At 43.4% G+C, this 16,941-nt stretch overlaps 1 protein-coding gene across 20 annotated transcripts in view; it reads left to right on the forward strand.

Annotated features, from left to right (window-relative positions):
• The window catches only part of EPB41L2 (erythrocyte membrane protein band 4.1 like 2), a 1,174,544-nt gene that overhangs the window by 983,517 nt on the left and 174,086 nt on the right, over nucleotides 1–16,941 (forward strand). For all 20 annotated transcript variants that reach the window (XM_078648868.1, XM_078648862.1, XM_078648871.1 and 17 more), the window contains one exon: nucleotides 14,718–14,854. In XM_078648868.1, the coding sequence (XP_078504994.1) occupies nucleotides 14,718–14,854 (137 nt within the window). The remainder of the gene's footprint in view (nucleotides 1–14,717; nucleotides 14,855–16,941) is intronic.

The following is a 16,941-nucleotide window of genomic DNA, read 5'->3' on the forward strand; positions in this document are numbered from 1 at the left end:
GCTTGTAAAAATGCGCTTACACGAAAAATCAAATCGTCACTCCCAAGCTGTAGAATTTCAAAATGTGCTAATTTAAAATCAGAAATAGCCGATGTCTTAAAGTACGGAATCAAATACTGTTTTGTGTATTTTGCATAAAACTTACAAAAGAATAAAAAATGTAACACTGTTTGCTGCCGATGCCGCAAGGGCAGCTCAACTGCTCAAGGTTGCTATTAAATCCCATCGGGAAACAGAGTAGATATTTTATACTGCCATCCCTAAGGCGAAAAAGTAGGCTCCTTTTCCATCTCCCTATATTCTTCATGAGATATTTATGTGGCATATGATGTTGAATGCCCGATAGCTCCAAAAATGGCATATACCTGACAACCGATGGTTTAAGGCGCTCAGTGTTGTATCTTTCTTTATAATACAAATCATACAGTGCCCCCCTAAGCGATTTTTTGCTTGTACCCTCTAATACTAGGGGACGTAAAAAGATATGTTCCAACTTTACACTGGCTAAACTTTTTCTATCCGCAGCGAGCCAAGGTATAGAACCGCCCTTGTCACACTTAAGGCAATCTACGATTATTTCTCTTGTTAGAATTGCAGCAGGGTACATAAGATTGTACAATAAGGCGCAAATGTGAATGGTCAGCAAAGTTAAAGCAAAACAATACAAATACAAATAATACAAACAGTGTAAGTACAACCCCTCCCCCACTCCCCAAGTGGTGAGCTGCGTAATGAGGACAAGGCCATTAGTAACGGTAAACATAGGCCTGTTCAAACAGGGTGTGAATGCGTTCATCGGCTTAGTAAACTTGGCAATCATATCGATCGCAAGAGCTATAGAACAAACAATAAATCTAGGTCTGACATTCCCTGTGTAAGCAGAATCAATATTACTCATTGTGACAAATAGCATTGGGAAAACATGTTGCATTAATAACTAAGCGCAAGAGCATTAGCAAAGCAATCTTAACATTGGGAAATGTAAGCAGGTCCAGGCAGGCTAAACCACCAGAGGCAAACCTGTAGCATAAGTGATCGGATAGGGTCGTACAACTTGGGTAACCAAACCAGTGTAGAGTATCCAGCTTCTGTTTTCTTGAATAAAAATGATTTGAACACAGAATTGCAGCAGGGTTCTGCCATATTTTTAGCCAAAATATAGCTGGACGTGACCTAATAAAATCCTCTACATAGCACAACTTCAATTCTTTACGACATATATAAGTTGGAGATGAAATTTGGGCCTCAAGAATTTTTCTACAGAATCTATTTTCTTCTATTTGGATCCCGCTGCAATTTGTATATCCCCAGACTTCCGCGCCATAAGTGGCCGTTGGGACACATTGCAATTTGTAAATCTTAGTTAGGGGTAATACCACCTCTGCTTGTTTTGGCTGCCGGAGGCTAATGATGGAATTGACCGCTTTAGAGAATTTACTTAGACTATGGGCCACATGGGCTTGCCGGGATCCTGTTTCTAAAAAAACTAGGCCCAAATAAGGAAAAGTGCTTGTGCATGTTAAGGATTCACTGCCCTATGTTATAAAATTAATGCAGTGTTTTTTCGGGCCACAGGTCATTATATAGGATTTCTTAAAGTTAGTGCAAAGCTCCAGATCGTCCATGAAGGTCTCAAACCCCATAACTAAAGTGTGAAGTGCGTTGGGCGTGCGGCCTATAAGTACCGCGTCATCTGCGTATAAAAGCGCGGGGAGTGATTTGCCATTAATTTTGGGCACGTCATTTGTCAATTTAGACAGGGAGTTGTGTAATTCGTTTATGTAAAGAATAAAAAGTAGAGGGGCTAGAACACAGCCCTGTCTAACCCCTCTACCAATAACAATATCCCCAGAGACCTCCCCATCATTACTAATCCTCACCCGTGCCTTCAAATCCCTGTGCAAACGCACCAAAAAATAAACCAAAGCCTCATCCAACCCATAATTTAAAAGGACCTTCCATAAACGCGATCTATTAACAAAGTCAAAAGCTGATGTGAGGTCCATAGAACCCAAATAAACTGGTGACTTTTGTGCAATAGTGTATTTGCCCAAGATAAGGTTTAAATTCAAACACTGCTCAACTATTCCAACATTACTTCTAAAACCTAGCTGACAACAATTTAAAATGTGGTTGTCTTCGGCCCAAGTACTAATCTTATTAAAAACAACCCTGCCCAAGATCTTCAAAGTATTGTCTATTAAGGAAATTGGGTGATAACAGCTGGTGTTGGATCTGTCTCCTTTTTTGAAAAATGGGCACAATAATACTAGTCGACCAGGTACTCTGGATAGCTGTATTAGTCAAATTATTAAAAACATTACATAAAAGAGGAGCCCAGAAATCCGGTTAATGTTCATAAGATCGATTGGAAGCCCATCCGAACCTGGGGCTTTGTTCCCTATGCTTTGATGTATGGCATCCTCAACTTCGGTTACTGTTACAGCGACCTTTGAGACTAGCGGGCTGATATTAATATTGGAGGTCATTAGAGGTACCGTGTAGATTCTGGCAAAGTGCGCCTCCCATAATTCACTCATTATATTACAGCTTATGGGAGTAATATCCAAGCCCATAGACCTCATGGCTTTAACTGCTTGCCAGAATCCAGTTACATCCTTAAATGATGCGGCACTAGCAAGATTAGCCCAGCGTTCTTTCAATACCTTATCTGAGCGTAACTTGGTCGCTTTCTTATAGCAAGCTCGTAATGATCTGACTAGAGTTATGTCCCTGGGTGTAGCCGCTAATGCTACACGCAATTCTCGATTAGCCCGCGAGCATGTGCCGTCGAACCATTTGGGATTCTTGCTAGTGTTGATCGCTGGTCTTGAGATTATATGTTTAATGCCAACACATAGGCTACTAAACGCCTCAATAATCTCTGCACCAAAAGTTCTACTTGATAAACATGTTTCTATAAGTGAGGGATACAGTTTCATCATGTTTACAAATAAAGCTTTATTATCTATACTCTTCCAGATCACTCTGAGTTTATTAGTGGATGCCACTAAATGTTTAGCCCCAATTTCTCTTTGGGTGCTAGACTTGGGAGAAAATCTGATAATTGTCAAAATTGGGTTGTGGTCGCCTTGGCTGGTACATAAAACCTCCGCCCTTACTAGGTTTGCCAATGAGGACGATATAAAAACATTATCTATTGTAGATGAACAACCAAGTCCTCTATAAGTAGGCAATTGGCAATTGTTGTTTGAATGTACTCCCACCCTTTCCATTACGTTAGTTAAGTTACGCAGGGATAAATGATTGTGAAGTTCCACCTCTCTTTTGCATGTGGGCTCCCTAACCGGGGCAATGGTAATAATGTCAGAATCACTAAAAAGTCGTCCATTGAAATCACCACCTAGGCAAATTCCATCCAATTTATCATACACGTATTGGTCTTCTAATTTATCAATGAACTCAAACAAATTAATAAAATTCCTGTTTGGTAGTGATGTAAAATCATTATTATAAAAGTTAATTAAACATATCGATACCCCCATGAGTAAATCGTGGCTTTAAAATTCTCATCGTTTGTCACAAGGGGTTTTATACTACCCCCAGCTGAAATCTTGATCCATGTTGATAGACCTCCACATGGACGGCCTATTTTGGGACTAGATACAATACTATTGTAACACTCAAACCCTTCTAGGAACAGTTCCTTTGTGCACCATGTCTCCTGGAACATTTAAATGTCTTATTTGCAAACCAGATCAACCCACACCATGGAATTTAGCTTGGCTGCTAATCCTGCAATATTCCAACTAAGCACACTTAGATTAGGATCTTGGGATCTGTGCTCAGTGGCAGCGGGACAAGCTAGTGAAAGTTCCATGGGCTCAGGTGCGACAGTCGATAATTTATTCGATAGTCATTCCAGACTCTCTAGACTGGACAGAGCAGCAAACCGATTCTGTTAGGTATGTGTAGAGGTAGTAAAGTTACGTGGGACCAGGGGAGGTTTATAGAAAAAAAAACAGGGGTAGTGAGTGGATGAGAGTTAGGGAGTTGTTGTGAAATGTTTGTGCTCGCAATAGCCATTTTACCAACAAAGGACGTCTAAAATTCACAGCTATACAATCCCCTATGATATTCTTATCAGAGGGTCCCACTCATCCCACTCGTCGAACCATTAATATTTCGCTGGCATTTGCCATCCCTAGGCCTTTATACTTGGATAACCAATCAATGCTCTTATCCCTGAGCTGTTCCCAAGACTCAGTTTGGTCTTTCTTTAGGGGGGGACACCCGCTAGAATTACAACATAGGGACACGCTTCAGGTGGTAAATGAAGGACGTCTGCAGATGGACTATTATCAGATTTATCAAAAGTCGAAAGAGTATTTGGGGCAGTTACAATACTTGTGGGTGTTTTGGGACCAGCGGCACAGGGATAGCTGGTGCTAAATTGCAAGGCAAACTATTGCTGATGGTATTATTGCCAAATGCTGCACTTGACAAAGGCATCAAGCTAGGAATAGATTTGGGAAAGGAGTTGCTTTTATGATTACCACACATATCACAAGCGGAGTTAACAGTATTGACAGTGCGAGGCATACGGTCACCAATCTGCTGGGACATACTCTGGATAGTTATTGTCATTGGTTTTAGATGGTGCTCCCCCCTTATTTTATCAACAACATTAACTGCATTTTTTTGAGTATCAGATTTCTTTACCAAATTTTCAAGCCTGTCCAAACGTTTCAAAAGGGCATTGAAACGTTTCTCTACTAAATTCTTTAAGCGTTCATAAACAGAATCCACTATAGTATCAATTGAAACTAGTACTAGGGGCAATTGTGTGCTCAGTTTGAGTATGGGTGTGAGTGTGGGTGGAATTAGCTGCGGCTTCTGATGTAGTTAAGTCCACAGTAATATCATTTGTTTGCTCAATAGGGCCAGAGGGCACAGCAATAGTCTCTTGTATCCACGAACTTAACGGTGTGGGTCGGGGTTTTGAGCGAGATGGCTGTTTCCTCTTACTGCTGGTAGGTTTTAGCGTAGTTCTTCCTTTTTGCCCCTATTGCTTTAGTATTAGGTACCAAGTTTCTAGTGCTGACGTTAGCTTGAGTCTGAGATTGACAATCAGGAAACTCCTCATTGGCCTCATCAGTCTCAATGCCTAACAAATCGGGAGCTTCTGGCCGCGTTTCTCGATGACAGGTGGTGGTAATTAGTACATTAGGTATCGGGGGGGGGGGGGGCATTTAAATTACCCCGCTCAATTCCTTCAAACAGATGCAGCTGGGGTGCGGATAGGCCCAAGGAAAGTCTCCTCTCTGTTAGTTCGATCTCTGATGAGACGATGCTAACAGCTTTTTCAAGCATACTGTCAATGGTAGTAGTAGGCCTTGGTCCTGATGTTACTGTGCGCCTCCCCATATTGCTTTGTGTCACTCACCTTAACCCCTTGGCCGCGGCAGTAATTCCGCCGCGGCGCTAGGGGGCAGGGGAGTCGCGCGGCGCCACCATGCTCGTGACGGAACCACTCCGTCACGAGCCGCGGTGGCGCTGTGCTTGTGACGGAATGGTTCCGTCACGACCCCGCCCGCTCAATGGAACGCTCAGCGCAGGCGCGGAATCAGCGCCACGCAGGCACGGCGGCCGGGACGGAACCCTTCCGTCACCAGCACAGCCCCACCGTGGCTCGTGATGGAATGGTTCCGTCACAAGCACGCAAGGGGTTAAAGGACCGCTAAGAGGGGTGGCCCAGCTCGGCCTCTGACGGGCGCGGACGGGCCCGCTCTTGGCCCGGGCAACGCCCGGGTATGCCCGCACGTGTCCCGTGCTGCGGGAAGGCCGGGCCGATTATGAGGGCCTCTGGCGCCCTCCGGCAGCGTCACTGGCTCGGCGCCCAACAGAGCCCTCTGGGTAATGTAGTTTTGGGCCAAGCCGTTCCCCTCACGGCTGTGCTGGGGACTCCACTCTCTTCAGCTGTGTTTGGGCAATGGCGGCAAAAGTGGAAGGCTCCCGCGTCGGTAAGTTTGGCCGTTCCCCTCACGGCTGGAAAATCAATATCAAATGACGTTTTTGGATATTGAGATCACAAGTGTAGAGAGCCAGTTAAAAGTATCTCTCTATAAAAAAGCCACTGACAAAAATACAATTCTACATCATAGGAGTGCCCATCCGAGGAACTTAAAAACAAATCTCCCGTATGGACAACTCCTAAGAATTAGGAGAAATTATACAGCGGTCAGTGAGTATGAGAAACATGCACAAACTTTCTGTAACGAGATGACACAAAGAGGATACCCCAAAAAATTGTTGAAACATTCAACGAAGAAGGCGAGATTTACACCACGAGAATGCCTTCTTCAGGTAAAAGAGAAAAATGAATTAGATCGATTGGTATGTGTTACGAATTTTGGACCAGAGAGACACAAATTTCGACAAATGATACTTAAAAATTGGCACCTCCTTGAAGACCTAGAATGCCCTTTTTCAAAACCAGTTTTTGCTCTGAGAAAGAACCAAAGTATAGGACAACAGATAGTCCGCGCTGATATAGCATTGCAGAAGCCTAAAAGTGACTTACTATCCAAATGGAATTTAAAACCAATAGAAGGCCATCACAAGTGTGGCAATTGTGTGGCTTGTCCCAATACTATTGAAGGTAATTAATTTAACCATCAGGGCACAAAATGGAAACATTCGGGCTTCTCAAATTGCAAGACCAAAAATGTGATATATGCAATATTATGCCCCTGTATGAAGATATATATAGGGAAGACAAATCAACAAATAAATGTGAGAATCACCCAGAATAGGTTCCGGATTAAGAAAAAAGTCATTGCAGCACCGATGGTAGTACATTTCATTCAAAAATCCCATGGGGAAAATGATTTTAAATGGACAATCTTATTCACTGTGAAAGTGACGAAATGTCCCTTTGACATCGATAAAGTTTTGCAGCAAAAGGAGGCATACTTGATTCTGAAATTTAATAGTGCGCAGACAGGGCTGAATACCCTGTCCGAAATATCAAGAGTGTGTAATGCTTTTTGGCCATATTCAATATAAAGAACTCAGTTTCCCATAATGCATCACTTTGGCTCTAACAAAACCGCCTTGCAGAACTTGTACTGCATTTCCCAGAATTCAACCTATGAATATAAAGAGAATGGGGCTCCGCCCCTAAGATGTCTGCCCTAATCCTTCGAGAAGCTGACAACTGCCTTTCAACTCGAGATGCAGGTAATGAATCTTGCTTAAGCTTAGCCATATGCAAGATAGCTGTGAGTTTTGTAGAAAATAAAACAAACTCCTTCTCTGCTTCAGGAAACGAAGTAAGAAAAGTTCAGGAGTCACGAGCACCAGCATCGCCTGTGAAATCCCTCTCACGAGGTATGCGATAGCTCTATCTAGCAATAATAGTCGGCATTGGTTTGTGGGCTAAAATGTAGCAAAGAATAGTTTACTAAATGTTTTTATTTCTTGTCAGCTCGGTCTGAAAAGGGACGCGGTGAAGCAAAACTAACGCGTCTTTAGAAAAACGAGAACAAAATTAGAGCGAGCGCGGCACGTCAACCTGTAAGGTACGTGCTACGCTTTTGGTAAACATGACAGAGTTCGTATTAGAACTAAGCGAACTTCATAACTAAAAGCAGCATTTGTTTGGTAGGTACACAGACAAATGGTGACAGCCGTACTTGAGAAACAAAGCGGCAATTTCAGCTATAAAAAGGGAGATAACAGGTATGAGGTAGGCACGTCTTTCAATCAATCAATCAATCAATACATTTGTAGAGCGCGCTACTCACCCGTAAGGGTCTCAAGGTGCTGAAGGGAGGGGGGGTGCCGCTATTGCTCGAATAACCAGGTCTTGAGGTCTTTCCTGAAGGTGAGATGGTACAGGGTCAGTCGTAGGTGTGTGGGGAGGGAGTTCCATGTCTTGGCTGCCAGGTAGGGGAACGATCTTCCTCCGGTGGTGGTTCTGCGAATCCGTGGGACGGTGGCGAGGGCGAGGCTGGTGGAGCGGAGCGGGCGGGTGGGGGTGCAGAACGAGAGGCGGTTGTTGAGGTATACGGGGCCAATGTTGTGGAGCGCTTTCTGTGCGTGGGTGAGCAGCCTGAACGTGATCCTCTTGCTGACGGGGAGCCAGTGCAGGTTTCTCAGGTGGGCGGATATGTGGCTGTGGCGAGGGATGTCGAGGATGAGTGTTGCGGAGTCGTTCTGTATGCGCTGAAGACGTTTATGAAGTTTGGCTGTGGTTCCTGCGTATAGGGCGTTCCCGAAGTCCAGTCAGCTGGTGACGAGGGCCTGGGTGACCGTCTTTCTGGTTTCGGTGGGGATCCACCGGAAGATCTTTCGGAGCATGCGCAGGGTGTTGAAACATGAGGACGAGACTGTTGACTTGCTTGGTCATCGTGAGGGAGGAGTCCAGGATGAATCCCAGGTTGCGTGTGTGGTCTGTGGGTGTTGGTGCAGTGCCCAGCGTCGTGGGCCACCAGGAGTCGTCCCAGGCGGATGGGGATTGTCCGAGGATGAGGACTTTGAGCAACGTTGTTAGCACTATCAAGCAATATCTACAAAGGTTCCCATAAATAAGAACTCGCATTTTTTGTAGGACTAAACAAGGCGTCCCAATATTTTGATGTGAACCCTGCAATACGAACAACTCAGAGAGACTCGAGACAGTCTGAGTAGAGCCTGCAAGTACAAACAGAAGAAGACTTGTTTGTATTGTATCCAGGTATAAACATTAAGTTTAATAAGTCGTTAGTAGAACGTATTGAAAGCGAGGAAGCTTTTCAAACATGTAAATATTTTTCTGTTTTTATACATTTTGTACAGAAAATCAAGAAAGCCCTGATGAGAATCTGGGTATTCACTCCCTGGATTCGAAACGCGTTGGCACAACAAAGGAGCATAATAATATAAGGAAACCAAATTCTTGCTTTGAGAAAATTTGAAATTTTTTGGTTAATTGCTCCGTTGGATTAGAAATATTTTGTCTTGCATTTAGATTTTGATTCACTCAGTTGCAATCCAAGAAAGACCATTAATGTTTTTTCTTGTGGAAATTTTTTTCTTGTGGAAAGTTTTGTACTTTCAATGTAGTATGTTAAGTTTGTCTTATTGATAATGTGGACTCGAATTGGTGTTGTAAATAATTGTATATGAGTTTGTAAATGTTGTACAGAATAGATTTTTTTTCTTCTTTTCATACATAAAATTTGCTAAATGCAAACCAAAAAAACTCAAATCAAAAGGTATAAATAAAATACCGGTGCAAACAAAAATCATTTGTGTTTGACCAATAAGCGAGAATGAGAGCTTAAAAAACAATTGTGGTACAGGCAATTTTGTTGTTTAATGATTGTTATATGGCCCTGCCCAAACCACATTCCTAAAGGGCCTAACTCCCTAGTTTTTTCAAAGTCCAGGTCTAGAAGGCTGGTCTTGGGAATACTGAGAGACAAACTGAGTGCTCTACCAGGGCTTCGAATCATACCGCCCACACCGTTTACGGTGTGGGGGAATGATTCCAACATGTTTGATACCAGACAATATAGGATTTGTTGCAGCCGTTTTCGAGATGGTCATCATGTAATTATGCAGTACCTCTCTCTACAGTATATGGCTGCTTCACTGACAACCCAGAAGAATGGACTCCATAGGCTGCAGGGGTGTCCTGATCATGCAGGGGCGCCCTCTCACTTAGAGTCAAGCAACCTGCCTTCAGGATTGCAAAGGCCTACTACAGGGGTGACCTATTGGTTTTAAGTGCTGTGACCCTTAGATATAGTAAACCAGTATCTTCAGTAAGTGGTGCATGCAGCAACTTACACAGGCTACAATGCCAGGCCTGTAGTTTCATTTTGCATGGTCTCCCATGGGTGGCATAAAGCATGCTTCAGCCCATGGGAGACCTCTGGGGTGCCTATGCCCTAGGTACCTTGGTACCCTATACGGTGGACTGATAAGGGTACCCCAGTATCCAATCTGAGATGTGTTTAAGTACTCATCAAGATAATTTACGGAGATAGCAGATAGGCTGCGGTCCTCATTAGCAGGATCCCAGTCAGACTAGTCAAATTACAGCTTAGCACCAGGCAAAAAGTGGGGGTAACCATGCAGAAGGAACATACCTTCCTACAGCGGTTCTCTCTTGTATCCTTCACTATTATTGTATCCTTATATATTGTACAGCTAATGGGCGTTCATATATTGTATACTGTATGATTTACCATTGCTTTGTGAGGTTGTAGCAATGTTGTGTGTCAGTGTTCACTGCAACATGAGTTCCGTTTTGAGCGCTAGACTGCTACAGAGTTGACAGTTGAAGGGATCTCATGAGTGCAGTCTGATGCGCTCGCATAATCCACTTATTTAGTTACTGAAGAAATAAAAGGAATTGAAGAAATCATTTTCCATCTTGTGGATGATTACTCACCACTACATATTGGCAACAAGTGAAAGAAAATTCCTGTTGGTGGTGGAAACGGCAGCTCATTGGCAGCGCTAACGTTCGTTGATGTCCGCAGCACTGAAGTTTTGTGCGTTCCTCTCACCTGTTAGATTGATCCTGTGATCTGGCGTGTTGGAGTAACTTAGAGTCTCGAAGCAAAGAATGAATTTGGGAGTAACTGAGGCAAACCAGTTGGTTGTGACATGTTGTCTAGGAAGGCTGCGGTGGACTGGGCAGGCAGCTTCCACACACAAACCAGAAAGTAAAGGTCAGAGGGAGAGGTGTGGCGCCGCGGCCAGGGCGACTGATGCTGGAATCTGGGGATCAGGGTTCGATCCCCGGCTCCGGCGGCAGGTTAGCCCAGCACCATGCAACTCTGGGCAATAGCTTGCTTAATCTTCCCGACGGCCCCCAGCGCCTAGAGACCCTAACGGGTGATTGTGCGCTATGCAAATGTGGATTATTAAGCATCTATTGTTCAGCCAAGAAATAGCAATACATTCTTGATTTTGAATGCACAGCACCCCACCATGTGTTCCTGCCCTACATTTCTTAGTGCTGACTGGTGGGCTGTGTGTGAGAGCTGCAGCCATGTACTCTACCCTCTCATTCCCAGGGCATTGCATTTCCAAGGTGCCCTGCACCACCCACGCTGCACTCAACCAGGGGTACTCAAAAGATTAAGTACTCTACAAAGCACATCACAGTCCAGTTCAGGATGCAGCTCCACAAACCAAAGGCGGTGTACTGCACAGTGCTTATTCAAGGAGAAGATTCCTACCATTCGGCACAGGGAGCCCCCTGGACTGTCCCCAACGCAAGTACATCACACAGCATAGAAAACAGTGCTAAATTCACTGTTCGCACGTTGAGCTCTTGATTTAGAATGGATAGCACATGCAGTACACCCAGGTCGGAAAAATAGGTGCACAATAGCACACGCTCCTGCCCTCCCGAGCGGCGCTACACGTGTGACGCACAGAATAGCCTGCTCTCTCCTGCACCACCCAGGAGTTGCTTTATACCTCTAGGAGCAATGTACTCACAGCTCACCAGGTGAGGGTGAAACACATTACTGGTAGCACAGCATGGGTCACCACACAACACACTGCTCTACACCACTGTGAGATAGGCAGCACAGGTATATGCCTTATCTCGAAAACTGTGTACTGTTTGGCCTCTTGGCGGCTCCACCCAACACAGTTGACCTGCACAGCCACTGCGCATGAGGTGACAGAGCACAGCACTCTTAAACCGCACGTTGAAGCACAATTTCGATATGGACACCACACAGCACATAGATTGGTATTCCACTGGGGCGATTAGAGAAGAGAAGGGGTTAGTTTATTAGGAACATAATTTGAACATACGAGTCTTACGTGTGGCATGTATGTGATATTGTCAAGAATTAAATAATGCTCATATTGTGTACACTAAAAACATTTTCAGTACACAAACTTTGGCTTTTCTTTTATTGGACATTAGATTACAAGCGTATAATTTGCACACAGCACATCTTATTTTAACTGGTATTCCCCAGTCACACTGTGAAAGCTAAACAAGTAAGCAACCTGAAAGAGCGAGCTATAACGTACAGAGCTGCTGACTTTGGGTTTGGTATCCAGGTGTGAGTTTGTCTGCTCTCCCGGGCCTAAAAAGAAATGTTGATTCGAACCAATAAAATTAAATAAGCTATGGCGAGCCTACAATAAAATGCAGATTGAAATCAATTAAATTAAATGAACAATGGCGAATCGAAACGGAATCAAAATGACAAATTGTGATCGCTTGGCCACATCATAGAACAAGCCAAAAATAAAAGTAGTAGTCCCCAAAGGAACATATACACACCTATAGTGTTATGAAACCGTAGTTGACCGGTGCTTCTAAACGAGAAACGGAAGTGTTGTATCTGGAGTGCCAACCAATGAGGAGCCGGCAAACAAGAGCGACACAGAAGTTAACCAATGGTAAGCAGCAGGTGGGATTACACTCAGTATAGATATTACAGCAGGTCTTGCAGACAGCGCATGCACGCTGTCTACTCCTAACCTAAAAAAAATCACATGAATAGCCCTTCTGTGGGCTCGAGTTTTTACGTTGGTGAACTATTGACCTAAACTGTTCCCAGGTCATGTTTTGGAGTTAGCCTGAGCAGAGAGTCTGTGCTATACTGAATGACAGGAGCGAAGGGCTCTACAATGTAGAACGCTATAGACTCCAATCAGCCAATGTGTTTCGTTCCTATTCCGGAACTACTTCAAAACCAAAGGAGTTGACATGTAATCGTCCTCAGTAAATCTTTGTGGTGTTCATGTTGTGGACTTGTTTGTCACAACCCCATCTCCCTCACTCTGGGATGCCGCCGAGCTATTGGCTCTGGGCAAATGGAGTTTGCCAACACCCCCGCATTATCAACTCTCTTGAATAAACAAATTTTGTAGCTTGACATATAATTGATTTACCATGAACTCACTTAACAATGCAGTTCTTACTTGGCTAACGGTGGGTGTGGTTCCTCCAGAAAGTTACTTTGAGGAGGATTATACATGAACAAAACCCCTTGGCTAATTTAATGTATATAAAAGAAATGTTATCCTGGGAATGTGATCAAAGAAAGCCTTGTTCCTGAAGTACGTGTTCACAGTTGATATCGCAGTAATTTAGACCTCGATTTGACACCTTGCTCGCTAACATTTGAGTGGTACATATCTGGAAATTTATTTTGCAGTATAATCCTTGTCCAGATGGTAATCGCTCTCACTCTCCTGTCATTATTCATATTTACTTAATTGGGTAATTTAGTGTCCTCTGTCACTCACAGTTTTAAAATGGTTAAATTCAGTGTATGAATATTATGCAGTAATTGTGTGAGTTATGATGGACCCCGAGCTTCCAGGTTTAGCCACTTACTTCATCTGGACTTTTGTTTTCTGTGTAGTGCATAGAAGCCCAGTCACAATGAGACTACTGCTGAAACTTCCTTCCCTTTAGCATTCATTTCGTAACTTGCTTGAGCTCACGTTGCCTTTAAAACAATATGGGACCAGCCTATAAGGCTGTTAGCAGTGCCTAAAGGGCAGGTCTGACAAGTCAATGTGTTGACCATCCTTTTGGGCTGTTTGTGGGCCTGTTTTGTGTTCTACTGGTTTAGACTTCATGGTTAATCTCTGATATTAAAAAAAAAACATTCCTTGCAGCAAGCTCAAATACATGCAGCCCTCCATATCATGCAAACATTTTTTTGTCTTCACAAGTTCAAACCCGCCTGAATTTGCAAACTTGAGTCACATTTTTAGTTATTGTTTTCAATAATAACGGCCTCTAGTATTCTGATGCCCAGTCCTTTTTCTTGCCTTAGTCCAACTCTACTAACTGCCAACCCTGGGTTCCTGAGTAGCTTCCTGCCCTTGAGTGAAAGTGCTACAATACGTCTTCAAGGGTTGTAAGTGCTATATAAATATAATCACAATACATTACAATATATAAACTTCCTGCCTCATACTAATACTAATTCCATAACACTCATCTGTTGGGCAGGCAAATTTTAGTTCATACAGACTGCATAATAATTTCCTTAGATTGCTTTACGCACTCACAAGACTGCTATGGGGCATGTCCACCACCCAGTCTACATCAATAAACCAACTATCACCAACTGAACAGGCATTGAGTAACCGAAGAGCTATGTCGTGTATCACTAGCCGACGAGAACTCTAAATTAGTCCACTACTCCGGGTCCCAGCTAGCTACATACTATAACCGCTTTTGACATTTCACAATGGCAATCCGATACGGGATGATAGTAACTAAGTCCTTCCCAGCAAAACAGTACAATACAAGAAGAAAAAGAAAGACGTGAATTTCTGTGGCCGTTGTCTGAAATTAAATTTATTTGTTGTTCAGTCTCTTATACACAATGCCGAGGTGCCCCTTTGTGGTAAAACTATGCATTCAGTGTTAAGCTCCCCCTTTAATAGTCTGCTATAAATGGTTGCGCCTGCATTCCACACACATATAGCATAACGTCCATGCCTGTATGAACCTTGGCAAACTACTAAATGTATTATTAGCATAAATCATTTTTCTATCCTTGACTTGAGAGTTCACATATCTATTTCGGGTCACTTTTATTGTGATAGTTTGGTTTACCACGTCGTACAAATTGCACAGTTAATTGATTGGTACTCTGCCTTGTAAAGGCATCGAGCATAGGGTTACCACAAAATGCGCGCTCTGTTTTTCTTACGCTGTATACTGAGCATGCTGAAGTAAATACATGTTGACTCCCCTTCAGCTGCAATGGGTACCATTACTGACCAAAACCTGCTCAATGAGGTGGCTTCCTCTGGCAAAGCTGTGGATGGAGATTTTCCTCGCATTGATGGTGCTGAAGATGAAACACCCACAGAAACCTCCCGGTGGCAAGCAGAGGTAAGGCTGGTTGAGATGTTTTTCTGTTTGCGCTGGATAGCATTAGAATAAGACAGATTTGAGTCCACGTTCTTTGCCATGAGCCGCATGTGAAGTGACTTAAGGTATTTTTCTCTTGGGTATGCAGTGGAGCACTTGCATGCTATCGCATGTTTGTACCGTCTGTCCATTTCGTAAAAATTCTTAATTTTTATTTTTTTTACTTTGTCATTAGTCTGCTTTTTGCTGCTTTCTAAACGTTTGGTAAATATACTGACCTAAAAGCGCCAAAATATCTTGGCCATGAAGATGTTTTTGAAGTATTGCTTAGTTTTGTTTGAGGTGATGTTAGCACATGGGTTGAGTTGCTGATGCCCTGACTGTGGTACTGTGTGGTGCATTCTCTTTGCATTAAGATTTCAGCTTTCTAATCATGGCTTCCAGTCATGGTCTGCCACTCGCCTTATTCGTGAGCCATGCCGCTTCGAAGACCCCTACTCTGCTGAAGTTTTTTCCAGAATGAAACGGTTATAGGGTTGAAAAAAGACAGAAGTATCATTCCAAAATGCTTCTACTCAATGATGGTGACATTCTAATGCAAGGGGCAATTCCTAGTTCGTATTTGGTTTCCATAAATCTGTCGTGCATTTCCTCTCTTGTGCCCGAGTGTGCATTTTATCAGCGAACCATGGTTTGCCACTCTTTTTTTCCTGATGCTCGCTGCAATGTAGAGCAAATGGTGCAACAGAAATGTCCAGTTCATTCACATTCACATTTTGATCGTTTCAAAACTGCTGCTCTTTTTGTTAACAATCTCAATAGATTGTGCTTGCAAAATTAAAAAAAACAAATATTAGTTGTAGCAACACAGCATTGCCGTCTGAAGCACAGATTGAAAGCTACCTTCTCATCTCGAAGGACCTTGGCATTTCTGCACCCAAAGTGCCTGTATTAATAGATTGATGACGTGTAGACATATGGACGACCCCTTGTTTCCTACACCAAGCGTTTCCACTGATACTAGCTACAATCTCTCCTTTCTTTTGGTTGTGGGTGGAAACAGGTGATTTCAATGTGATGTGCATGCTTCCCTTCTGCATGCAAGGTACTGTGAATGTTGGTACTTAATCTGCTGCCATCTTTTTTTATCATTGTGCCTTTTAAGTGCCAGATTTCTCTCAATATCCCAACAATAAGTATATTTAGTGTCTGACTGTAAACCCAGCATGCCTTGCAGTGGCCCCTTCAAGAGAAGAGAATCAGTATGAATGTGGTGGATAATTTGATATCATTGGTAGTGCTATCCCAGCTTTTGTGTACCAGTTTAACAATCTTCTTTCTTTTTTTCCCTTCCACTCTTATACATTTTCACCACTTTTTAAATATTTGCATTCCTTTTTTTTCTGTTTTCATATTCACCTGCGGCAGGACTTGCTTGAGCACCCCACTTGTCCATCTTCCCCACCACTCCCCATGCTTTGTGTTCCGTGTCGCACAGCAAACCTGCCACCTATCCCAGAGATGGACATGCTTTCAGACATTTCTGAGGAAGATCCCTTCGGGGAGCTGGAACAAGCTGCCTCGGGCAGTGTAGAGTTCCTTTGCAAAGGAAAAGAGGAGAATAAAACAATTGCTCCCAGGGCAGTCGATAAGCTGCCTTTAATAACACATCCGCTTGCAGTGCTACGCCACTCGTGTCCAAATCTCATCTCTGAAGTACAGGGGAAGAAGCGCATTAATTTTAACTGCAGTGATGCCCGTTATCGCTTCTTTTCATTCAGTTTCTGCAAGTGTTTTCCTGCCAAGTTACCATCTCTTCTTGATGATGATGGTTACATTAGTTTCCCCAGTCTCCCAGAGGTTTGCATGTCTTTTCTCCCTCCAGGCCTCCAGCATTATGTTCCTTTGACCTCTCCCTCGTTCATTCCATCCTTCCTGCTCATCTTCGTGCTTCTCCTCTCTGCTTCACGGTCCCTTCCTTTCTCACTGATCCTTTCACTTCCTCTTGCTCTGTCCCTGTGCTATCTGGAGCCTAAGGCGACTTCAGTGAGTGCCTTTATTGACATTGACCTGAAAGACAAAGCGGAGGAAGAGGTGTGTGACCTTGT

Source organism: Lissotriton helveticus, chromosome 6 (assembly GCF_964261635.1).
Source record: "Lissotriton helveticus chromosome 6, aLisHel1.1, whole genome shotgun sequence".
In the NCBI taxonomy this organism is placed as follows: Eukaryota; Metazoa; Chordata; class Amphibia; order Caudata; family Salamandridae; genus Lissotriton; species Lissotriton helveticus.